Source organism: Patagioenas fasciata, chromosome 2, assembly GCF_037038585.1.
Source record: "Patagioenas fasciata isolate bPatFas1 chromosome 2, bPatFas1.hap1, whole genome shotgun sequence".
Lineage (NCBI taxonomy): Eukaryota > Metazoa > Chordata > Aves > Columbiformes > Columbidae > Patagioenas > Patagioenas fasciata.
Window position 1 is genome coordinate 94257860 of NC_092521.1, and position 26207 is coordinate 94284066.

Consider the following 26207-nt stretch of genomic DNA (forward strand, 5'->3'; position numbering starts at 1 on the left):
TCTTGCCAAGAATTCTTAAGCTTTACAGCGTTAAATTTTGTAATGACTAGAAAACATAAGGCCAGACTTTTTTCCTCTCATCACTTTATTCACTTATCAATATGAGCAAATGTGGTAAGTGTGCCAGCTATGTGGGTAGAACAGTTTATAAATACAGCAGTAATAATTGCTGGCTAATTGGATCATTCCTTCATTGTTGCCCATTTTATAAATGTCCTAGACTTGGAAGGAGTAGATTTTAATTGGCAAATGTTGGGGGAACTCATCCTCCTTTAGAAAAAAAACCCAAAAGTTCCTTAATTAATAATCAGGGGAAATGGAGAAATGTATGTTTGTTCTGCTAGACAACTGGTAGGCTGCTTCTTGTAATTTGGTCAGGCAGCAGGAATTAAGTGTGGAGCCCTTCTGTGGAAGGGGTTCTGTTAGTAACTTCACTGAATTGGGAACAGTCAATTCCCACACAGAACATTTTTTGAAAAAATACTGTAAATCAGAAATGTTAGCTGTTAGGATCTCCCCTTAATATGCTCCTGCTTTCCACCCTTCTCTTTGTGGGGCTTCAGGAAAGCAGCTCCTGCCAGCCGTGAGGTGCTGCTGGTTGGTGGGTCAGTGGGTGAGACCCGAGACCCACAGCCGTGGGATGGAGAGCACCAGGGAAACCCTTACCTGTCCTGCCCCTGCCATGCTGTGTTGGACACCAGACACCTGGACCTGGGCAAGTGCTACTGGAACCTTGCAGGGCTTGAGCAGTGCGGGAAAAGCACAGATAACTGGTTGTGCGCTAAACCCTTTTGTGAAATTATGGGGGTCAGTGAGTCATAGAGCTGCAGAGCCCCATCTGTAAGGTCCAGTGGCCACATGGAGGGCAGAGGAGCAAAGCTGTAGCTGTTGAGGAAGCAACGGCGTTTGCTTGTAAGCATCTTTGCTCCATTGAAGGCTTGTCTGTGAGCTAAAAAACATCACTTTTACCTTCCCTGAAGAAGGAAGAGGCATCTCCTCCTGTAGATTCAAAGCACTCCTGGTTTCCTACAGTGCCATGATCTCCATCTCAATTTGCCAGTCCACAAATAGTCAATGCACAGTAAAGAAGTTTGGCAAAAAAAATACTTTTTGTTTCATGTATCTTAACATGTTTTAAAAAATCAATTACTGCAATTGTGGCTTTTGTAATGCTTTCATTCATTACAACTTACAGGTTTGAATGGTATATGAAATATATTAATTTTAATGATATGTATATCTCATTTCAGCGAGCATTAAGCAGAAAAAAATTGACTGCAACTGAGTTCAGCAATAAGGAAAACTCTGAATCAAGCACTGAGCACGATAAAGAAAATTCCTTTATCAAAACTGAACCAAGAAGAGTTAAAATTTTTGATGGAGGGCAAGTATTGTACTTTGTATACTAGATATCACTGGGAAGATATTTTTTCCTTGATTCTAGACTTTGCAGAGATGTTGCTTCCTGTTTGATTTATTTTAAACAACAGTTCCCATACTGTGGTCTGAGAATGTTGGTTTATGTTTCCAAGAAAAATGGAAAGCCATCAGAAGCACGGAGCCATGAGAGTTAAGCGGGGGGGTAATGAAATAAAGAAGACTAGGCAGTGCAATTCATTTTTTTTTTTCCAAAGGATGAACATTAATCATCAGTAGAGGCAGCTAGATACAGCCATAGATGTAAATTCCTTTCCTATATTTCTCTTAGGTGATAAATAATACCTATTCTGCAATAAGGTTGTATAACTGTAGCCCGAGAGGATGCAGTCCAGGGGCTAAGCAGCAGACTGCGGTGCGGTCTCTGTCTGGCAGTTTGCTGTGCTATATGCACGCTGGAGAGCTGATCTGAAAAGTAGCATGGAAATATTTACTGAGAGTCCTTGTCTGTTCACTGTAATACTTTAAATCATTTGCCTGATAGGAATAACACTTGCTTTAGCCACAGTGTTGTGCCATGTACGTCATCTTATAAAACAGATTTTTTTAGTGGAAAAGTGCCAGTGACACTTCTAAAAATTTTAAGTGCAAGTGATGCGTATTTTATTATTCTCATAATTGGTGTTGGGCTCTAGGGCTTTCCATTTATTGGTTCCTGGTTTGGCTATAGCCTGGGCCAGCAGCTGAGCCATTACCAGCTGCCCCGGTAAAACATGGCCACGTGTCTCTGCTCGGATCCAGGCATTGCAGGGACCAGGTCACAAAAGCTGAGCACAACCTTTGACATCTGCGAGCAGAGGTGTGAAGGGTGTAGTTTAATCTGAATGACTTTTTCCATCTAGAGACAGTCCCAGTAGGATGAGTCCAGGGAACATTGATAGAGGATTTTAAAGACTTTTCCATTGTCATAACTAATGTTATTCCTTTTCTGCATCCAACGCAGAGCCTCAAAGAGGCTCTTCTAAAGCTTCCTCGTGGTGCCCAAGCTCGCTTCCAAAACCTGACACTTTTAAAAAGTATGTTCCTGTATTGCAAAGAGGAAATTTGAAGTCTTGAAATGCTTAGTACCTTTATTTTAAAAGATGTGCCGTTATTCCTAAACAAGTCCATTATTACCTAGTGAAAAATTAAGATGTGAGTTTAACAATAAATGCAGAAGTTGAGCAGAAGAAGAGCATGACTGGTTTTTATCAATCATTCATTTTCATATATTATATAATTTTTAAAAATTCTTGTAGATCGTGATTTCTAACTAGAATCATTTTGCCATTGCAACTGATTGCCTTACTTTTTTGGTACTGTTTCTAGGTACAAGTCAAATGAAGACTATGTATATGTTCGGGGGAGAGGGAGAGGGAAGTATATCTGTGAAGAATGTGGAATACGTTGCAAGAAACCCAGCATGCTGAAGAAGCACATTCGCACACATACAGATGTCCGTCCTTACCATTGCAATTACTGCAACTTTTCCTTCAAAACTAAAGGTAGGGGTACTTTTCAGTGTGCATTTTCTCGCTTTTTTCTTTCTACTTTGAGGTATAATACTTTTCTTCTCACTGTTCTTAAGCTAAAGAAGTTGCCTTTCTTTGGCGTTTTGTTGTCTAATGCTTCAAATGTTTGTAGTTTCCAGTTTCCTTTTTTTCACTTGTCTTTTGTATGAATGAACTGCGTGGCATGCCACAGTAGGTGAGAAATTGGAGTCAAAAAGGGAAATCGTATGGGGATTATGACTAAAGTTGGGTGAAGACGAGTGAGCTTGTTAGCTGTTTATCCTAGGTTTGGATGGGAACGCAGGATATGAAGTCCATAGTGGTGATCTTTCGAGGTATGACATTGACATATATTGTACTCCTATTGGCACACAACTGATTGCTCCAAGAAAGAAACTGGACTTTATTAAATTAATATATAAAAACATTTTTAATACCTTTGAAGGTTCACTTTCCACTTGACCTTCTAAGACCCAAAGATGGACCCCCGTGCATTTAAAGCCTGTTTACACCAGATACTTTAATGCCATCCTAGTTTAAGCAAGCAGTGTATTGAACAGTGGTAGATCCAGGGCTCAAAATAAGTGAAACAGACAGGAGAAGTTCACAGCCAAAATACTTTCAACAAAAAAAAATTCTAAGCAGAAACATTTTTCTTGGCTTTAAACATAATTTAGCAGTAATCCCCCCCAGCTGTAACCTCAGAAACATTTAGATTTTTAGTGTGTTCGAGACTACTCAGCAGTTGGGTGGAAAATTTTCAAGTAGTAACCCAGTGCTGCAGCAAGTGGGATAGACAGTCTTCAGATGTGTCAAAACCTATTGCCACATCCTGTGACACTGGGTCATCATGTTGCCTTTAAGATGAAATGCCAGCGTGTGAACCCAATAACCTCTGATGACAGTTTTTGCAGAGTAGGCGTGCTGGCCATGTTCAAGTAATTAAGTTCTGGCCACTTGCTGTTCTCCCTGGTTTCAGCTGTAGCAGACACTTGTGTTTGCTCCCCCTTCTGCCGTCACTGTGCCTGGCTGGTGCCGTTGCCGCCGGCAGAGTCAGTCATGCGGTCATCCAGTCCAATCCCCCTGCCGGAGCAGGAACACCCAGATGAGGTTACACAGAAAGGCGTCCAGGCGGGTTTTGAATGTCTCCAGAGAAGGAGGCTCCACAACCTCCCTGGGCAGCCTGTTCCAGTGCTCTGTCACCCTCACTGAGAAGAAGTTTCTTCTCAAATTTAAGTGGAACCTTTTGTGTTCCAGTTTGAACCCATTACCCCGTGTCCTATCATTGGTTGTCACCAAGAAGAGCCTGGCTCCATCCCTGTGACGCTCACCTTTTATATATTTGTAAACATTAATGAGGTTACCCCTCAATCTCCTCTTCTCCAAACTAAAGAGACCCAGCTCCCTCAGCCTTTCCTCATAAGGGAGATGCTCCACTCCCTTAATCATCTTTGTTGCCCTGCGCTGGACCCTCTCCAGCAGTTCCCTGTCCTTCTTGAACTGAGGGGCCCAGAACTGGACACAATATTCCAGATGCGGTCTCACCAGGGCGGAGTAGAGGGGAAGGAGAACCTGTAATTTTACCCACTGTAATTTCTTCCTTTTGAATGCCTCAAAGAAACAGGTTTTTGAGAGACAATAGAAAATTTAAATAAGTGAGCAGTTACTTACAATAATATACATATCACAAATATAATCTACAGATCCCTGATCTACTCTTAACCTTTTCTTGATGATATTTGCCTTTTTTTTTTTTTTCTAAAGCAGAAGAGGAGAGCAGCCTGTGGGACCTCTCAGCAGTTAAAAATTCACTTTCGAGATTCACATCCAACATGTTCATGCTCCGATTTTGAATAAAATTAATCTGTTTGTTCAGGTCAGCAGTGAAAATCATTGCACTAAAAATAGAATCCATCAAATACTGAAAGAGCTGCAAGATACAAACTTTAGTTTCATGTGGTAGTTTTCTGCCAACGTGACTTTGAAGAGTCAATTAGCCTTTTTTATACTTCACTATAAACAAATGAGGGATTTTTTACACCAGTGCAAAATACATCATCATCTTGAATTTACATCCTATTCTATTTTATCTCAACAAAGAGCTTCACGAAATGTAGCCAGAGAACTAGTAGCATTCAGGATGGCGAATGTGCCGCAGGCCTTGACAGCTTGCGTTGAGGGGCAGAGTTCTATCAAGTGTGAAATCAGATTTTACAGGTGGTTACAAATGTAGCTGAATAAGATATAGACATGTTGAGTGTATATTTGTATATATTTGTAGAGTCACAGAGCAGTTAATTTTTTTCATTTTGTCTTAAGGAAATTTAACAAAACATATGAAGTCAAAGGCACATAGCAAGAAATGCATGGATTTGGGAGTCTCAGTAGGCTTAATAGATGACCAGGATGGAGAAGAAGAATTTGGTAAGAAATTAAAATCTTCTTTCTTTACTGCATTTTTTGTATTTATTTTGTCATCCTAATTTCTTACCCTTTCTTTTCCAAAGCTTTAAAATTCTTGTACAGGGAAAAGATACAGAGATAAAAACCTTAGGAGGTAGTCCAGGGTAATAAGAAATACTGGAAAAATCTTCACCAAAAGAAATGACAAGCATATGCTGAAGATAAATTGCTGCTGTATTTTTCACAGAGTGTTATACAGTTTCACAGATAAATATGACAAGACTGAAAATAACAGAAAAACAGCTGTTTGCCTAGAAAAAAAAATGTAGTTAAACGTAGTGTTTCTTTGAAAATAGCTGTGCGTGAAATTGTCAAAGTTTTGCGATGCACATTTCATAAAAAATTATACGACTAACATGCCACCCAAATCACAAATACATTGCTGAGTGCTTTGCAAGGAGGCTAATCATCATCCAGTGTAGAGTTCTGCCCTTCTTCACAAATAATTGGGCATAAATCAGCAGAAAGAGATCATTTAGAAACCACAAGCATTATTCATCTTGACTTGTTCTACTTCTCCATCAGTGATGAGGGTGTTATCAAAATGAATGTATTTGCTAATAATTGGAATTGTGTACTTCCCGCATCCGGAGACGGCTCTGCTGAAGAGGGGGTGAGATTGAGGACAGTCAAAGGGGGACAAGCCGGGTTCAGGCAGGTTTTGCTCAGCATGATGAGAAGGATGTAGCTGCTCCAGATGCGGTGAGATGCAGAACAGGATTGTGCATCAGGACTTTGTGTTGGATGTCAGCAACGGTGGCATTTTCTCTTCCTTCTCATTTCTCGGCAGGGAGATGAATCCTGTTGCCTTGTTGCGTTTTCTCCTTTCAGTGGAATAGTTTATTAGATTGCGGGTGAGGTTTCGAGAAAAGAAAGCAGTGGGGATCTTTATTTAAACAGTAAAGGGCAAGAAAGATGAATGCGCTTGCTCCCATATGACAACCACTAGCAGAATAACCGAATCAACTTGAATCTAATTCTAAATAATACTGGGAATATGACTCAGCTGGTATGATTCAGTAGTCCACTAGGTACAAAGAAACCTGCGGTTTCCCTTTTTTGGCATTCTTCGATATATTCCTTATTAGTAAGCTAAAAACATGTCCACATTTGCTATTTGAGATACCAAATAAATAGCACGGAAGATAAGTGGCAGTACGAATTACTGTCCCATTCTCACAGAGGGACAGTTTTCATTAACATTTTCAGCCTTCATATGATAGAAAAATCATCAGTATTTTTTAAAGCAGTATTCCATAGCTTTATGTGTTTTATTTAGTTCTATAAAATACAGCTGAACAGGTATTTCCATTTACTAGGAACTTAAAACATATTGATTGATTGATAAATCAATATTTTCAATTGCATACATTAAAAACTGCGTTTGTGGTTATCATGGGGAATGTTTCAAATGTTAACAGAATTATCAGTAACACCTGGTAAAAGTAAGCTATTTCAAACATTGAAAGATTGCTTTTCTTTGGCTGAGAGGGACACTCTCTTTTTACATGTCACGTACAGGTGTGTGTAACCATAGTATAAATATATATGCCCTGAAATATGTTCTTTGCTTCAGCACAGTTATTACTTAAAATTAATTAAATATTCCATTTTGGAAAAAACAAGCAAGACAAACATTCAAACATTCTACATAATCCTTGAGATTCTTCCAGTTATTTAATTTAAAGACTTCAATGCCTTTTTTAAATTTTCTTTTATTTTTTTTCCCAAAATAGACCAGGCAGCATTTCTTTCTTTACCTGAGAACCCCAAACCAAAAAACAACTTGGTGATAAAATCCCTACCTTCTCTAAATTATCTGGCTCCAGGTACCCATAGCAAAACCAGGGGTGCAGCACAGAGCTCAGCACTGAAGTCCTATCCCAGAAGCAGGGTAATTAAGCCCACGATAAACACGTTTGCTGCAGCCAAACCAGTCCGGCCTCTCCAGCTGCTGCATAACACAGGGCATTTACAGTTAACCATGAAAATGTTGCAAGTATCTGCACACTTTAAAAAATGTGATTTCATCTGTCAGCACACCTGGCCGCACATGAAAGTATTTCTTATGACAATTCAGAAACTTGCTTGTTGCCCCATTTTTAAGGCAAAGAGTCAGGAGGGGAAAAAAAAGTGTGGTGTATTTGCATACAGGCTTTTTTAAATGCAGGTTGTTCTGTTGCCCTCTGTGAAATCCTATAAATGTGATTTTTTTGCTACATTTGACCATGATTTAATGTATTTTTTTTTGTGGGGGGTGTCCAGGCTGTCTCAGTTAACACAGCAGCTTCCACCCCCTCTTTGGCTGCCCATTCCCCAGACAGCACAGTAGAGCTCAGGCTGGGCTCAGAACCCTCCTGCCAGGTCCGGGCTCTGGGGACAGCCCCGTCTGTCACCCACAAAGGGAAACATGATGGCCTTTGGGTGCTGAGCTGCACTCGTGGCATTACATCCTCAGCCCTTTCACCCCCTCCTCCCGCTGATGTGCGTTGCTGGCGGGTTTGTGTCACATACCCTTTGGGTGCTTTAAAAACTACGTCATTAAACGCCTACATCTTTTACTTTGGGAGTTGCGTGGTTGTTAAAACTGATCTCTTTCTTTGAGGCAGCAGTCTGCCTGGTCCCATCTCTTTCCTCAGTTGAACGGCAACGTGAGATGATTTAGAGGAAGGTACAGAAAATCTGATAAGAAATAATTGTGATTTCAGAAAAAGAAAACTTTTCTTCCTGTAGGCTGTGTTGGCTTGTTTCCTGACCCCTAGAATGTCTGTCTGTCTCTAATTCGTTATTCAGACATTTAGAATACTGATTATTCTTATGGCAATAAAAAGTATACACCTTCACTTAAAATAGCTAAGCTGTATGTCTTCCATCAGACGTTGAATTAGAGAATTACCCGGAAAATTAACAAAGCCACCAACCTTTTATTTACTGAGGAATTTGCTAGTTATATTTTTAATTAGTTTTTTTAAAGCATAGGCAAACACAAGTATTTGAATACATTATTTTTTAGATTAAAATGAGAAGTCAGCTTTCAGCTGATAGCAGTACAGATTAAGAGCACATGCAGATTGAATAAGGAGTGCAAAATTGTGCAGAATCCTGAATGCAGACATATGTGCACACACACAGAGCCTGTTTTTTCAGCAATTTGAGAAGCTGAAATTTTGTTGTTCTGTAGCATCTAGGGGGAAGGAAAAAAAAAGAGGTGATCTCTAACTGTCTGAGAATATATGTGACCGGAGCTTTTAACGTAGCATTCTTTGTATTTGGACTTGTCATCATTTGGGTGTTAGTAAATACTTTCCGGCCTGGCTTTTTGTAGTCAAAACCATTCCCTCATCCATTTATCTTTCATCTTCTGCTCTGTGGAATGTTCTTGTCACCAAAATACAGGGTTACAATGTAAGGAATGTTAATATCTGAATTAAATTGTCAGACGAGGTGAACTGTTTAATGTGACAGACTGCAACTGGAGATATCCTCTTCGGCTGTGTTGACCCAATATTTTGCTATGCAGTTGTAAAAAGAATAATTTGTCATCAAATTAAAACAGTTGTGGACTTTAAACCTGTAATATTTCATATGTAAGGTAATGTATGAACGGTATGGTATGCCTGAGTAAACTTGCACAAGATAGTTGTTTAATAATGAAATCAGTAGATGGGCAAAACTTCTTTAAATGGTCTCTAAGGAGAAATTTTATCCCAAAATATTCATTACTTTACCAGTGAAAAGACTTAATTGTAAGTTTCAGATATGTATTTTTTTCATACATATGTATATATATATACACACACCACACATATAAATGGAAAAAAACCCACTTTCATTTTCTTCTAGACATATAATGGTTCTAAGTTAATTAGCTGTATATAACTTATAGTAGATATTAAGTGAGTTTCCATGGCTCTTCATTAGCTTAATCATGACTCAGTCTGTGTTTTCACTGCACCTACATTTAAGGAGTGAAAATAATTGAAAATCCTTGCAATAATATCCTCCCATTGCAAACAGAATGGAAGGCTGCTTCTGTATAAATTTCACTTTTTTCTTTTTTTTTTTTTTTTTTAATATCAGTTTCTGATCTTGAACTAGATGTACCCTAAGCATGCTGGAGCCATACACCTACAGCCCAAGAGCAGAGTAGCTACTGCTAGGGTTGATTTACCCAGGAGGGCTTAGGTGTAAACAATTTCTTTAAAGAAACAGGTTACTTTTTGTTGGGTGGGTTTTTTTCTCATTTCTGAGAAATACTGGCTGTTACCAGTCTGAATTTAACCCAGTAGATGTCACTGTGAGTCCTGTTTGATGATGAGCAGTGGACAGCAGCTGAAGCAAGACTGCAATCAATCAAGTAAAACCCATGAACAGACTCAAAAAGACAGGGAAACAGCATGTTTGGGTATAGATGCTAGTGTTGTTTCACAGTACCGGGTTTACCCTTACTTCTAAAATTTGCTTGAATGTTTGTAGAACAGTTTATTGCAAGAGTAATAGAGCAGGTAAAAGGCAACACCTAATCTTGTAATTGTTTAGAAAAAGAGAGTGCGTTGATGACTTAATTACTTTCAAGTTTATGATAATATGATGACACACTAAAAATACTTCTGCCTTATTGCCGTAGTGTATATTTTTTCTTGAGTTTGATGGAGAACATATAATATAGAGCAGATGCTTTATTACTAAATGCTTTTATGTAGATACTAATCCATAACTGAAGATACTTCCAGGGTTTGAGGTGATAAACACTACTTTGAATTAATCAGGCGCTAAAAGCCAATAAATCAATTAAATTTAAGTTTAGATGGGAACAGATAGTGAACAGACCACCACATACTTAGTAAGCTCTGTCCTTATAAGCTGAGCTAATAGTGATACTCATAGATATCTATGTAACTGTCCATTTGCTTACTAATCTGTAAAACGTCATCAGCCTGGACTTATATTTTCAGGTCTTTCTTGTCTTCTTGCCAATTAAAGAATGAAAATGAACGTTTTTGCTCTTTGTGTGAAAATCTACTTAAACATGATTCAGTTATAAGCAAATATTATGAAGTTATAAGCCACTGAACTTGATCACTGCATGTTGTGCAGAAATTGCTAAGTCTGTTGTGGGCCCTGATAAGTCATGTAATGAGATAGACTAATGGTTGATAATATCACTATTAAAAGCTGTACGTTAAGATTCTGAAGAAACTTTCCTTTAGTACTTTGCAGTATGACAATAATTAGGTAACCATTGCTAAATCCAGGTACAGTAAGGATTCTCGTAGGAAAAAAACTTCTAGAATAAAGAACTTTGAAGTACACAGAGACAACTGTTTCACGTACCTAATTCATAATATCACAACTGGAAGAAGCAATTCATGGACTTATGAGCCCCAGGCACTTCACTAATGGACGTACTAGGATGCTGATAAGGCCAGCTAATGCTGTTGTACCAAAGAACTTGAAGCTTTTTCTTTCCCCACTTTGAGGTAAAATGTGAGTATAACAGAGCCTTAGCCAACAAGCTCATCAACACCACAAACATGATACAGAGCTGATTAACTGAGGACTGACAACAAAATAATGACTAAGATGGTTTTTGCCAGTGGTTTGTATACACTTACTTCAATACATAGGATTAAAAACTGAATTTTATTCAATGTCATTATAGCTGGCATGTGAGCAAAATCCCCAATCAAACATTGTGTCCGTGTTCTGTTATACCTGTATTTCCAGCTGTTCCTAATATTTGCAGAGTTCATGTCTGTAGCCAAAAGTTCCATGTTCTCCTGTAAGTCCAGGAAGAAGAAAGAGTCTTTCTAAGGGTTTGAAAGGGAAGATTGTAGCACTTGACAGAGGATGAGAGAGATTCCCTACTCTTCCAAAAGCCCTCTTTATAAAAAAATTGAGGCGATCTTGAACAGTCTTTCTGTTAAAAAATGGTGAGATTTACAGTTTTGGAAGAGAAGTAGCTTTCATAAAGCCTTCACTTAATAGTGTGAAACATTTTTCCTATTTTCATTTTTTTTTTTAAGTGGTGAACTTTCATGCCCAAAACCATTTCCCCATATGCTAGTGGCCTTTAAATTTATGACACATCCTTCATTCTAAAATATCATGCGCTGCTTTACAACCTCATACAAAGTTAAACACAGAAGTCATTTTGTTTCCTTTGGAGTTTGAGTCAGGTCTCGTTATATATATCAGCTACATAAGCATATGGTTATAATTGTGCATAATTTAAGATAGGAAGTGAAGAATTAATTTTTCCCCAATTAAAACTGCAAGGGGGACTTTAGGAGGCAGCCTACCATAACTAAAATGGACTGTGGCCAATATTACTTGGTTAACAAGACAGCGCTTGGAAAAGGGTCTTTCGCTGCAAGGAGTGGCCATAGCCTCGGCTCGATGCTTCATTCGGAGGAGACCTGGATCTTCTACCACTTAAACCTCCAACATCTCTCACAGCTCCACTGATTTACAACAGTGCTTAACGGGATGAAAGCCTGGGCACCTCCTGTTTCAGTAAACATGTGCACAGGTATAAAAGCCACAGCTAAGCGTTCCTTTGTGCATTGCCAGAGCAAGCAAGTCAGTAATATTGTGTTGGGTTTTTTTCCATCTGATGTTTTGAAGCCATGTGGGAGTGAGGGAACCACATTCATCGCTGTCACCTCGCCTACACTGCAGGCTCTGGCTCCAGGTAACCACACTTAAATAGAAGCTGGCAAATGCACAGAGGGTGGAGGTAAACAGGGAAACAATAGAGGGAAATGAGATCCCTCAGAGTCCTGCATGGAAGGAATCTGTGTCCCACATACCCCTTTCCATGGTTTTATTCTAGGCCAAGATATATGCAGAAAATTTCTGCATAAGCAGCATTTGCTAATACATCCTATAGTGTTTTTAAATGTTGATTTGAGGAAAAAAGGAAAAAAAGAAAAGATAGTTTGTTATTGTAAATCATGGGGTTGTTTGAGCATATGTTTTCTTTGCTTTACAAATGTGAGAAGTCAGTCTAATCACTTCAGGTAGTTTCTCTTGCCAGTGGAGACAACTCATTCGTGATTGCCATCAACTTGCGTAGACAATGTGATTCATGTGGAGAGAGGGAGGAAAAATGAAAAGAAATAGTAGGATTTCCCAAAGAATAGTTATGTGATGTTGGTGAAGAGACCAAAATTAAGAGGGAGTCCATACTGAAAGTGAAGTCTTTGCAATGCCCTGTGCATTATTTAAAGAGTTGCAGGAAATGTGTGGGTCACCCTTTAGATGTAACACATGATGAAATCTCTGAGATCTGTTAGAGAGACATTGAGGGAAGCTGTTTTTCTTCAGAAGTGTAACATATGTAGAGGTTTTAACATTTTAAATTTGTTTGCTTTGCAAATGAAGAAACACTGTGTGAAGAGATGATAGAAGTATAGAGAAAAGAAATGTTGAATAACTCCATGTCGTTTTGTTAATCCTACTTGCCATATTTTTGGAGTGAACCTTACTGAATTAAGTTTTACACTAAAATGTATTTTCTTTTTTGATCCAGTTTGTCTGTAGATGAGAATTATAAATGAAGACTATTTAAAATATTTTTTTTAGCATCTTTCCAATGACCGGGAGGATTTGGGGTATTTTTAATAACATTTCAGTTTCATGCCTGCTGTAGTAAATGTAGAAAATCTATAGTTTCCATATTTAGTTAATGTACAAATTACTGTGTAGGCAAAGAGGGGCGAAGTCATTATAGAGGGATTTTTTCAAAGAAGCTATTAGTCTCATTCCTAATTGCACTGCTCATTTGAAACCGTAAAGGCTTATAATGGTTGGTAACTTACTGAGAAGTAGCTCAATTAAACCCATTTATTTTACCTGGAGTTCAAGATGCTTATTTTGGTTTTCGTAATGTAGCAGCCTAAAGCATTGATAGTACATTCAAATTATTTTAAGGGTCTGATTTTTTTCAGAATCATTTATTTTGATGGTAAGTTGCTGTGTAGATTTCCTTAGAACAGGATCTCTGATATGTTAACTAACCAGCCATCATTGCTTTTGCAGATCCAAATCATTTTTATGCTGCTATTTTTTTTGGACAGCTCAGCAGACAGACCTTTAATTGAATATAAAATATTAGTGCATCCAAAGCATTTTGTCTTATAAAATATGATCCCAGACAGTCTGGCTTGGAATCAGATACAACAGATGGGATTTTCTGTCTCTTTACTAAAGATGATTCTTTCTTTCCAAGTTATGATATAAAAGAAGGCAAAAAGCTGCAGTAGAGCTGTGTTTTGTAGATAAATTTGCCACTAGAGAGGAGTTTGGTTTTAGGACTTGAAGTCAGGAGGACTTCTTCTTGCTTCATGCAGAGGTAAGTTTTGATAGGATTAGGGCTTTCTCGCCTCCTAGGACATCTTGGATGATTTGTTAATAAACCTCTCAAAACATTAACAAAGTTAAGAAATCTGGTAAAGTCTAATTTTGGTCCCTTTTGCCTGTTAACGAGACAGATTCCTGACTAACAGCCCCCAGTGTTTCTGTTTGCATCCTTCAAAAACCTTTGCAGCAGTGATTCATATTAGGTACAAGGACACCCACTCATGAGTCAGAACCAGCTAGAGAATATCCCACCGCCAAGGTTGGCAGACCAGCTTCGGATGTCGTCACCAGGAACTTAATGAACCAGGAATCTGCTCTCTTGTCCACAACTGAAAGAGCGAAGGGTGACTTTGAGCAAGTGGTTATAAATACAGAAGCAGACGCAGAAGATGAAAGATTATGTAGCTTTATAGTTACATGCATACGCTGGAAAATAAAAGGAAAAATTAAAGTCTTCCCTGTTGCTTTTGCGCGATGGGATGTGACTGAAAAACTGTGGTGGTTTTGGTGTTTCTAATTGCTCTCTCCATCTCCCTCCCAATCATCCTGCAACCCTCATTGGCTCACCTTGTAATTCCTACTTTTGCAGGCGAGAAGCAAAGATTTGGCTATGACCGCTCAGGATATGACGTGGAGGAGTCCGATGGTGCAGATGAAGATGAAAATGACAATGAGGATGATGACGAAGACAGCCAGGCTGAGTCAGTGCTCTCCACGACACCCTCGGTGACAGCCAGCCCCCAGCATCAGCCCTCTCGCCATGGCCTGCAGGACACCGCCAGTGCTGATGAGGACATCAGACTTCCTGACTGCTTTGCTGGGGTTCACACGGACTCTATGGACGGTCTGCCAAAAGCGCTGCTGACAAAGATGACCGTCCTTAGCACGGCGCAGTCAGTCAGCAGGACCTCCAGGTCACCAGCTGAATTCGCCCTTCAGGAAGCACATGAGGAAAAGGGCCAGGAGCGAGGAGCGGGTGCCCGTGGTGCTGGCACGGCACTGGCGGATGTCGCTCCTGCATCTCCAGGTCGCCAGATGTCTGTGGATTACCCCGACACAGAAGCAGCCTTGGGCCAGTCCTTAATATCAACCGCAACGCTTACAAAGGTAGGAGTGTCCAACTTCAGGGAAGAGGTGACATTTTAAAGCCCACTTTTAAATACTTTCGGGGGGATTTTTCAAAGATGAAAATGTTTGCCCTTCCCTTTCATTCCTAGAGTTGTTGGCTGATGTGTCTTTAAGACAGCTGAAAGTAATCTAAGCACAGATGTGTAGGACTCTAGAAACAACGATGTTGTGGGAGCACTGCTTTCCCAGTTCTTAGTTTGATTGTATTGTCCCTGAAAGGATGAATTGTAACGTGGTCATTTCAGCTGAAGTTTGGGGATGGTGGATTGTTTTTCAAACAAGAAGGGATGTAACAGATACGTAAAATGAACATATGGTGATGATTATGAAGTTTTCAGAGGAAAGTGATGGAATTCAGAAGTCACTTCACTCGGAAACACGACGATAGAATCATTGGTAATTCCCCAAAGGCAATTAATCTACTCCCAAAGGTTTTTACCTTATCACTATTAAAAAAAAAACCACACCAAACCTGTGCAATTGCTTCTCTCTCCTCCAAATATGCTTAGTAGCCGAATTAGAAAGAGCACCATATGTTCAAGGGAACTAAGAGATTGCCCTTGCACAATAACAAAAGGGAGAGGCAAGCACAGAACTGAGACCTGAGTTCCCAGTGCTCCCAGTTTTTCTCCAAGCTGAAAGAACATTTTAATCAGAAAAGGATGAGTTTTGCCCATGCCTCTTCTAGGCACAGGGCTCTGCAGAGCAGCGTGCAGAAAGATGAGGCTGGTCTGTGTGCAAGGCTGCAGGAGCATTTAGTAATTTTGGCTACTATTGTCTTTAAAACTCTGCTGAGGAAATCGCAGAGGGGAACTGGCAGGTGTTAAGCCTTTTACAGTTCAGCAATATTTTTAATGGGGACAGTACAAGACACATAACCTAATTGACCCTAAGTATATCTCTTGAAAGTTCTGGATTCTTACTGCAGACCATGAGGCATTAGAGTTTTCCAAAATAATGGTCAAAAAAACATAATGCAAAATGTAGTTTAAATGAAGTAGTTACTGCCTGTTATGTGATGAATGTAATATTTACAAATGGTATATGCATGTAGTTATAGAAAAATAAGCAGCAGAAAATTTTCAAAAGTATAAACAGTAAGTAAAGATTTCATTCTGGTTTAAGTACTTATTCCCTTGGATTTTTTTATTGTATATCTGTACTACTGGATTCATTTTTTACAAATTTAAGATACTGAACTGTCAGTAAGGATGAACAGTAAAAACTGTTGCTGCATTTCACTGTTTGACATGGGTTCAGTCCTGTTTCTAAGAACTGTGAGCCCGTGTGACAGACATACATTGGAGGGATTTTGTAGTATGCTAGAGAATAAAATGTCGTGATCTCTGAGCCCTGTATATGCCTGCCACAAAAGCGGTAGGATCTTAATCTTTGGATTTGGGGTTTTAGGTTTTGCCAATAGATACCAGAAAGGCATGTGATTGAGTTTACTGCCTCATTGAAGAGAAGAGCTCTGTTTAAAATGTTAAAAGGTAGGGCACATAGGTGATACAAGGCAGTAATTCCTTGTATCACTACCTCCTCCTTTCCCAGACCAAAAGAAGTGGCAGCCGTGTCTGATGGTCAATGTACCGTCTGTTCCTGTTGCGAGTGGTTGTGGATCCCACTTCTTGCAATTGAGATAAGGGGTTGAGACAGCTCAGGAAGGCTGGTGTATGTTCTTTCAAAACCATCTGTACCGTTTTCTTAGGGTTTCTTGTGAGGTGTCAGGCAGGACTTAATTCTGAGAAAGATGTTGGCTTCTTTCTCACACCCGTCTTCCCATTTAGACTGGTTGACACTGGATAGTCAGTAAACCATACTCTCCTTTAACCAGTACATTTCCTACCAGCAGTTTTCAAAAGCATTTCCGTTTGTGTTTCAGTTTTGTGCCTGTTCTAGAGATTTCTTGAGACTGGTCAAAGCCGCAGAATGACCATTTAGGACTATATAAGCTAAATAAAGTTACACCATTCTTTATGTGTTGTGAATATGCCTAAAACTAGAAGATACCATGAGATTGCAATTGTAGTTTAAGACGTATTATTTTAGAGTTTTTCAGAAAGGAGTTGCGAGCCTTGGTTGGTAACTCAGGCTATATGAGAAGAAAAGGGAGCATATAAATACGATTATCAGTCCAGGCTGAGCACCAAATCACAGCGAGTAGAGGTAGCAGTGGGATGTGGGTCCCACGTCTCACTCCACTATCTGCCAGTCACCTCCGCATCTGTGGGCGCTGTAGTTGTCACATCCATCTCTTGTCATTGCTCAACGCCTGTCTTTCACATGTGAAGCACCCGTGGACATATGTGCCATGATGCTGACTCTGCCTGCCGGAGGCTATAATGGCTCCAGGAGAGGAACCCAGTGCATCAGAAATGCTGCTGATGCTTATTTAACCTTCTTGCCTGAGGTGATTTCCACAGTAAACAGTTCTCCAAAGCTGCCTGGCTCCTTAAAAAACACATACAAAAGATATTCAGCAATGTTTTCAAGTACTAGTGTTAAAAAGAAATTAGCCAGGGTGATTAGGGGAGGAAAATTCAATTAGTGGGCGAGGAAGGAGTTGGAAAAAGAAAGGAAGGAAATCAGTTCTTTGTTCAAGCTGGGCAGTATATACTGTGAACTAGTTTGTTGTTGTTTTTTTGTTAAAAGAGAATGTGGGAAGCCCTCCCAGCCACCTCGCATTTTCATTTCACTGGAGGATAGCAACAGCCGCCACATTAACATGCCTGTGTTGTTCTCCCCAGAGCACGCCCTCCGTCAGCTCTCCCTCCTCGCCAGTGGACCGCAGCATGCCGACCACCACCGAGACCCCAGAGGAGAAGCCGTCTGGGTGCCCACAGCATGCCGCATCGCCGAGGCCGCCCCAGACCCACCTCTTCAGCCACCTCCCCCTGCACTCGCAGCAGCAGCCCAAGGCGCCCTACGGCACGGTACCCGTCGGGGGGATTCAGGTGGTCCCCGCCGGCTTGGCCACCTACTCCACCTTCGTCCCCATCCAGGCGGGGCCGGTGCAGCTCACCATCCCCACCGTCAGCGTCATCCACAGGACTACCAGCGCCCTGGGTGAGGTGGGTGGCACGGCTGCCAGCGCTGCTGTGAACCCAGTGGGTGTCGCCGAGGTGAACAGCGTGGTGCCATGCATCCCCATCGGCCAGGTGAGCGTGCCGGGCATCCCGGGCCTCAGCACGCCCAGCCTGCAGCCTCTCCCGCCGCTGGGCGTGGAGACGGTGAACATCTTGGGCCTGGCGAACACCAACGTGGCCCCGCAGATGCGCCCGTCGGGAATTACCCTGAATGCCGTGGGCCTCCAGGTGCTGACGGCTGGCACAACCCCGCAGGGCAACCCCAGCCCTCAGGCACACATCCCCGGCTTGCAGATACTGAACATCGCCCTGCCGACCCTCATCCCCTCCCTCAGCCCCACCGGTGCTGACGCCCAAGGAGCCTCTGAGGTGCCCGCCTCCAGTGGCAAAGCCTGCGAGGCCCAGCCGGAGCTGGCTGCCCCCAGCTTCCCCGTGGCTGAGGTCGGCCCGGCTGGCAGGGCCGCTTCTCCTCAGGCGGCAGCCAGTGGGCAGCGGTACGGTGGGAAGAGCCATTCCGAGCCCACCCCGCCGGCTGACCGTGAGCGAGCTGATGGGCCGGGGAAAGCGGATCCCGAAAAGACTGACCCGGCACAGCCCACCAAGCCAAAGCGCGATGTCCCCTCCCTGCAGGTGAAGAGGACTGAGCCCCGCTCCAAGGGGAACCCCGAAGCGGTGACCAAGTCCGCGGTCCACCGAACTGTCTCCCCGAACAGACAGGTACACAGACCAGCCGCCTTGCCCCGGCGGCAAAACACGGTGCAGTTTAGCGATGGCAGCAGTGACGATGAGGATAGACTCGTAATAGCAACCTAGTTTTTGTTTTTTGTTGTGGGGTTTTTTTTGTTGTTTTTTCGTTATTGTTTTTATTATTATTATTATTATTATTTTGTAACACAGGTTTCTTTGCAAACCTTCTTTTCCTTAAAGCACATTTTTCTGACACAACCCCATTACTAATCTTCGTGCAATCATGAACTTTTGACCAATAATTGTTGTTTCTTGTCAGCTCCAGCCATTTTTGTACATGTTGTATAGACGATTGTGCCTTTTTGGAGTTTTATGTTTAGAAACCTGTACAGATTGTTGAATATATATATATAAAATATATATATATATAAAATATGTATATTAAACCCAGGTAGTTGCTTGTGTATAGTAAGTAAACATCTTATGTCAGATAAATAAAGGATTAAATTATATGTTGCACTGTTAAATGTAAATTTTTATGGCTGTGGGACAAAGTTTCTGTGTACAGATCTAGTATGTAAAACTCCATATTTATTGTATCCATATTAGTCTTGGAAAAGGGTCTGTCCATCTTTCTTGTGTAAGACGGTAGCTTTACACTTCAAAGAGAAATACAGTATCTGTGTTATGAAATATTACAGTAAAATTTTGTTTACTGACTTTACCATTGCTTATGTTGTGCCTTCTTGATGCAGCCCGGTGGTTGGAGAGGCACTTGACTCATTCCTTTTATTACCCTTCCAGTTGTGTTCAGCTTGAAAGGATCGGGCGGTGGTGCCTGCCCCTGCGGTTTCACCTGCCACAAGAGAGAGCGTGCACTCTTCAGGCTTACCTGGAGCAAAACCTTCCATTTCAAAACGTCCAGCGATGGCGAAGTGGGGAGGGAGTCCTTCAGCTTTTTTCTAGAGCGAGCGCCCATCCACCTCGTGTTTTTCCCGCTTCCAAACTGACATTTGAAGACTTCTCTGAGGGAAAACAGCAGAGGAGTCAAGATGAACTATTTTTTTATTTGTAACCTTGAATTATAAAGCCACTTTTTATTGACATTAAAATGTTCTTAAGCAAGAAAGGAATAATTCTTTGTGTGTTCTTAATTGCAAAATCCACCATACAGTTGGTGAAACAGCCGCTGCTGTAATGAGGATTTGGCATTATCAATGACCTTCAGCTTCTGATGAGACTTCCAATTCAGGTGATCACTTGCAGCTAGACAAAGCTAATTTCTCCCTGAATATGGCTTTGTCTTATTCATGCAGGAAAAACAAAGGGACTAGAGGTCTTAGACAGACAATTAATGTACCTTTATATCAACAAACTCACAATTATGGGCATACAAGACATGGATGGATCCCAGAATAATGAAATTTAATAAAACTCTGTTTGCAAATAGTGAAAAAAATGTAAAGGTACCGATAAATTTTTAAGTTGTTCAACTACTGTAGGAGACAAGTCTCACGCTACAGGGCTACACGTTCCTGAAAGTTTCAAATTGACCTGGGATTCATGCTGTAATTTTTAAATAGAGTTGGTTTTCTGCTGTGTCCTTATATCACATTATTAGAGAAGTTTATAAATCTGTTTTAACAACCACATTCCAGTAGAAAACTGGCAAATGTAAATTAAAAGCATGATCACCTTTATGGAAATAATGAGGACAAGTGCATTTAAAACAACTGGAGTACAAGGGTAGGAAGCAAATCTTGAAAAAAAAAAAGGAGTGAACTTAAATTTGAGCTGGGCTGCGATATTCACAGATTAACTCCCGAACCCAACTCAGAGAAGTGAATTCATACATTGTACTTCTCACATTCAAGAACATCGATATCCTAGATCCATTTTTAACTTAGTATCAGCTTTTGTACTGTGCTCACATTGTACTCATTATTCCATTACAGCGTGTTGTAAAACTGTAGGCGACATTGAGTGAGCTTTATTAACTCTCAGAAAGAGCACTCCAGTACCAGAAAATCAGTTATACTACTGTGATTATCAGCCGGTTGTACTAATCCAGTAATTAGTGAGGTACGCACTAGAAAGCGGAAATTAACGTCATCTCAGGCATGAATATTGGTTAATTCCCAACGCTGCAGAGCCTCACCAAGGGCCCCAGCACCCCAACCACGAAGTGCTCTCAACTCGCATTGAACTCAATGAGAGTTGAGAGTTTTCGGCACCTCACAGCACCAGACTTCAAATTTGTGGGTGGCACTGTGTAAAATGTCACTGCATTTGTGTGTTCTTTTTATAACCACATAGTGATGTCAACATGTCGTGTGTCATCATCAGTTATACCTGAACCAGCCAAAGTTAAAAAAACCCAACACATTGCAGCATTACACGTGCTTTGAGAGCCTGAAACTTTTGCTAATGGAATCAGGTGAAGGTTTATTGTTAATGAACTCAAGAAACTTTGCGTTAGTTTTAGCTCCTTTAAAATGGATGCTTACTAGTAAACCAGAACTATGCGAATTAATTTAAATATATTTGTCTACAGCATGACAAAAGTTACTGGATCGAATAGGTTTACAGCAGAGTAAAAGTATCACCAAAATTTTGACTGCTATCTCAAGTATTACTATCTCTCTTGAATTTTTTAAGGAAGCAATTAAAAAGAAATTGCTGTTCCACATGCCCCCAAGTCATGATTTCGCTAACCATTTAGCAACTCCAGAGATTTGCTGTATACACATCTTAAATATTTACTCAACTAGCAACTTGTTGTGTGTTCATGTTCTAAGGATTAATTCCAGGAAGTCACTGACTTAACAGAAAGTCCAGCCTGGTGAGCCAGGCGACCTACATGTGTCACCTTTCTGTTCCAGGTGTTTTGAAGACATCAAGGTCAAAATGCAGAAGCCATATCTTGAAGAATGAGAATCACAAGACAACAGATATGTCATAAAGAGGAATGTTAAGCTGTGTGTCATTTGATAAGTTAACAAGCAGGACAATAGAGGGAAAGGACCAAGAGGGTGGGTGCTGATCAGCAACAAGTGATCATCACACTTAGCCGGGCAAAGCAGAGGAGCCGTGGTTGGATCAGGATCTTCACTAGCAATGAGAAGATTAGTGGGTAGTTGCAGATATATCTAACTTTGTTCAAATGGAGGTAGGAGGAAATTTAGAGGAAATCACACTCTTCTAGAAAATAGATGTTTGTGGTCATGAACATTACACTGTTTTCCTTTCCCATATTTCCAAATCGATATTCCTTGAGGTACCTCTACAACTTGTGTAACAGGAAGAAAAAAAAAAAAAACACCAAACAAAAAACAGCCAACCAAACAAAAAAAACACAAAACAAAGCACCTAGGAGTGTGACCAGACCTGAGAGAAGGTTAAACTCCATACCTCTTCTCTGTCCAGTTCTGCTTCAATCATGTACATAACCAACATCTATACGTCAGCATACCTGGGTGTCCCATGTCAGCAAAAGTCTGTGACCACTGTTAGTGATTATATTTTCGTTCTGACTTAATTATTTTTATTTCAAATTGTGTTGTGTCTCTGTTCTCTTGCCCAAAGTCATCAGTGATGGGATAATTCCACTCCCCTTGCCCAAGGTTCCTTCTGCTCAAGCCAGTAGCAAACATCTCGGAGATTTGCCAGTGCGGGATTAGGCTGCTCCTCAGATGGTGTAAATTATCGCAGCTGAATTGGAGTAAATAGCACTGGCTCTGTTTACTCAGGGATCAATTTTTAATGCCCCTGTCGGACACCCTCTGGGAAATCCAACACAGCTGTTTAAACACTGTGAAAGGCCAGGGCAAGTGTTGCTCCTCAGTGCACCCAGGCACAGGCTGGCATCTTCGCACAACCTCATCAAGAGGGTGCAAGCAGGTGCTGGCTACCAGCTGGGCGCAAATACAGCTTAAAGTAAGGACATGGCATGGTCACCTTCTGTGAGACCCACACAGATGCTTCCCTGGGACCTACCAAAAGCCCTCACTAGAAAAATAATTGACCAGTGGCTGTAGCTCTTCTCTCTCAACTCGGACCTCAACTGATTACTCATTGCAATACGTGATGCTTGCTGGTGATGTGAGTATCTGATTTTGAAGGTGGCATGTTCCCCTGCTGTCCATATAACTATCAGTTTTGGAATGTGGACTCTATTAAATGTGTCTACATTCCCTGCTTGGGCGTTAATAAGCTACAGCATGACCTACCTGTCACTTCTTAGGACACAACCTAAACCAGGGACAGTCTCCTTTGCTGTAACTGGCCTCAGATCTCTCCGTCTGCAGCACTACATCCTCAGACACAACTCCCAGTTTCTGGGCCATAGCTGAAATAAAACAAACTTACTCAGTTCAGGGGTGCCCTGCCCTGCCTTGATTACTGCTGCTGTTTACGCTTCTGCTCCTTTCACTTCTCAAGTAACTTGCTGTATCTTCGGGTTGCTGTGAATTATGCCCTGAGGCCAGAGCAGCCCACAGTTGGTCCATATCACCCAGTCCCCTGCCAGAAATTCTGCCAGCAGTGTTTTTTGCCTACAAGCAAATTCAAATGCACATCACATGCGTTTCAACTCAGACAGCGTAGCTGGGCTAAACACAGCTTGGCCCACCCCAAAAACAAAGATACAGCATAAAACAAAGGCATACAATGCTTTACACTTAGCTAAACATTCTGTATGGGTTTTTAATAAACAGATTTATCTTGCCTTGAGTTTACTGACGTGTATGTTAAACAGAATACAAAATGAATTTGTCGCTACATAGCTTATTCCAGAAGTCCTATTTTTTGCAAGATAATCCTCACTAAGGTTTTATAAACACTTTGGCTTAAACCTGTAAACTGCCTTTCAAACGTGTTTAACATGGCGATGGTTTCATGAAAACAGAATAAAAAAGGCTCAGTTTTAGACTGACTGACTTGCCAAAAGCCAGGGAAACCAAACAATCTGCAAGTAAGAGTGCTTGCTCAGGACAGCCTTCAGCTGATTTATTTGGCTGGCCACTGATTCTGTTGCTTTTGAAAGATACTCTGAAACCAGTTATGTCTCATAGCAGGGAATCCTTACCTTGCTTTCCTGCTTTGTAATATGAACAATAAGTCTCATCCATCTTAGCTGACTGTTGTGGTCAGTCTCTAGTTGTGGATGCTAAATTATGAATGCGTTAAAAAAAATGGTAGAATTGTCTTTCTGTGTCTTAAGGAATTTTCCTTTGCTTATAAGGGGTCTCAGCACTTATGGATGGTCATTTTTAATGATACATAAAATACCAGCGACCAGACCAGACACCACATAGAAACCATTCATGGCTTATATCTTTGAAGATGAGACCACTGTCTTAGGTCTAGACACTGGATTGCTCACTCTATTGCTGGCTTAGGATAAAAACAAGCTATTTTAAAATGCTTCAAATTGATTATTAGGTAATTTTACATGAAATGTCCGTGGGTGAATGAGCAAACAGCAACAAGGATATAACAGCATGTAATTAGTTGATTTGATGTTCATGTTTCATTCCAGAAATGCTGAACCGAGAAAAAAAAAAAAAAGAGCAAACCATATTGCACAGATCTTTTTGCTGTTATGTTTGTCCCTCCACTTTTCTCTACACCAGCCAGACTACTCAAAATGTTAGGAGGTAGCTGGTGATTTTCGGATATTACGTGTGGGGTCTAAGAAAACCATGCTGGCTGAAAGATGGCAAGGCTTTACATTCCTAAGGTTCAGTCATGGAAAGAAAACTTGTCCAAAGATGAGTCAATTAGCTAGGCATGCTTGGTTTTCTTTGGTAATAGTAGGCTTGTTCTCCCCAGTAAGGTCAAATGTTAAGGCCTGTTTGGTTTTTGTGGCTCTGCTCTTTAGTGTATCTGAAATCCATTACCATGTGTGAGGCATTTGTGCTGGAAACAGGCCAGCTGAAGGCTGTTTGTAAAGTCAAATATCCCTAACATTTCCTCTTTTTGCTAGGCTACGTGATTACAACATCCCTCTTGGACTTCAGAAGTTCCACCAAAACCAGTTGCAGGTCCTTTGCTTCTAAGGTGCTTTAGTGCTGGTACCGAAATACCTTTCCAAACGGATTCCTCCTTCTGAAAAACAAAACATTATTTGACCTAGGTGACAGTTGTACCTCATATGCAGCAGCTCTCAAATAAAATAATTGACTATTGAGCGTCATTCCCTGCCTGTCATTCCCTGGACATACACATGCCCTGAGGGGCCAGCATGGAGGGAGCATCACCACAAACATCCACCCACATCCCAGGAGCACAGGGTCACAGCGTGCCAGCAGTAGTTTGCTCCTGGGCATCACACAGTTGCAGGTTTTGAAAAAGGACTCGGGAACCATCGACAGGACCTACCCAGACCTGAAGCGTTTAAGTGGAAAACCACCATCTTAAGACTTCCCTTCTTCCCCTCCCTTATGACCAAGGCATGTCAAGTCAAAATTGAAGTAAAAATAAAGGATTAAAAGGCACCTTTTGACAAATGAATTTTGAACAGAGTGTTGCGACAGCTCTCTTCCTGCTAATAGTAAAAAACTTCCCAGCTTGAGCTGCTGCCCATCTGGCACCAGGGTCTCCTCTGCAGGTTCTAGCAATGAGACAGTTTGCTTCTGCAAGGCTCTCCACGCCTTGGGCAGACTGCCTGCAGACAGATTGTATCCTTTATACAATGCGATGACAAAGGTTTCGTTCTGAAAATGTGTGAGGAAAAGGAGATGGTGATGTGCGCTTCTTACACACTCGGCCACTGATACTTCACTGCTGGCAGCTTCCTCCACCCAGCCCAAGGGGTGCAAGGAGGGCCACAAAAGTGATCACAGGGCTGAAACACCTCTCCTATGAGGACAGGCTGAGAGAGTTGGGGTTGTTCAGCCTGGAGAAGTGAAGGTCCCAGGAAGACCTTATCGTGGCCATTCAGCACTTACAGGGGCCTGTAAGAAAGATGGGGAGAGACTTTTTAGCAGGGTCTGTTGCAAGAGGGCAGGGGGTGATGGTTTTAAACTAAAAGAAGGGAGAATCAGACTGGACATGAGGAAGAAATGTTTTACAATGACTGTGGTGAAACACTGGCATAGGTTGCCCAGAGACGTGGTAGATACCTCATCCCTGGAGACATTCCAGGCCAGGCTGGACGGGGCTCTGAGCAACCTGATCTAGTTGAAGATGTCCCTGCCCATTGCAGGGGGTTGGACTAGATGACCTTTGAAGGTCCCTTCCAACACAAACTATTCTGTGATTCTAAGGAAGGAAGCAGTCACCATCCTCTCGTGGGAGGCTGAAGCACACTAGCGTTGCACCAGCTTGCTCCTCATCAGCCAGGAACTACATAGCAAGGGAGGTGATGCTCCCAGCTCCCCCGGTAAGTGGGCATCTTCATCAGTTGTGCCACTTTCTCAGGAGTCTGCTCCAAGCTCCCATGCCCTAGCCTAGGCCAGTAGCAGGCACACGCTGGCAGAAAACAGGCCACGATACAAGAGAGAGAGAAAACAGGCTGCAAGACAGAGCAAGCCAGGGAAGGGTGCTG

General features: G+C 41.4%; 1 protein-coding gene across 4 annotated transcripts in view; it reads left to right on the plus strand.

Moving 5' to 3' along the window:
* The window catches only part of HIVEP1 (HIVEP zinc finger 1), a 125639-nt gene extending 106257 nt beyond the window's left edge, over window positions 1-19382 (plus strand). For all 4 annotated transcript variants that reach the window (XM_065830939.2, XM_065830938.2, XM_071804569.1 and 1 more), the window contains 5 exons: window positions 1251-1384; window positions 2746-2921; window positions 5247-5351; window positions 14344-14861; window positions 17633-19382. In XM_065830939.2, coding sequence (XP_065687011.1) covers window positions 1251-1384; window positions 2746-2921; window positions 5247-5351; window positions 14344-14861; window positions 17633-18784 — 2085 coding nt within the window. In that variant the 3' untranslated portion in view covers window positions 18785-19382. The remainder of the gene's footprint in view (window positions 1-1250; window positions 1385-2745; window positions 2922-5246; window positions 5352-14343; window positions 14862-17632) is intronic.
* Window positions 19383-26207: the final 6825 nt, after the last annotated feature.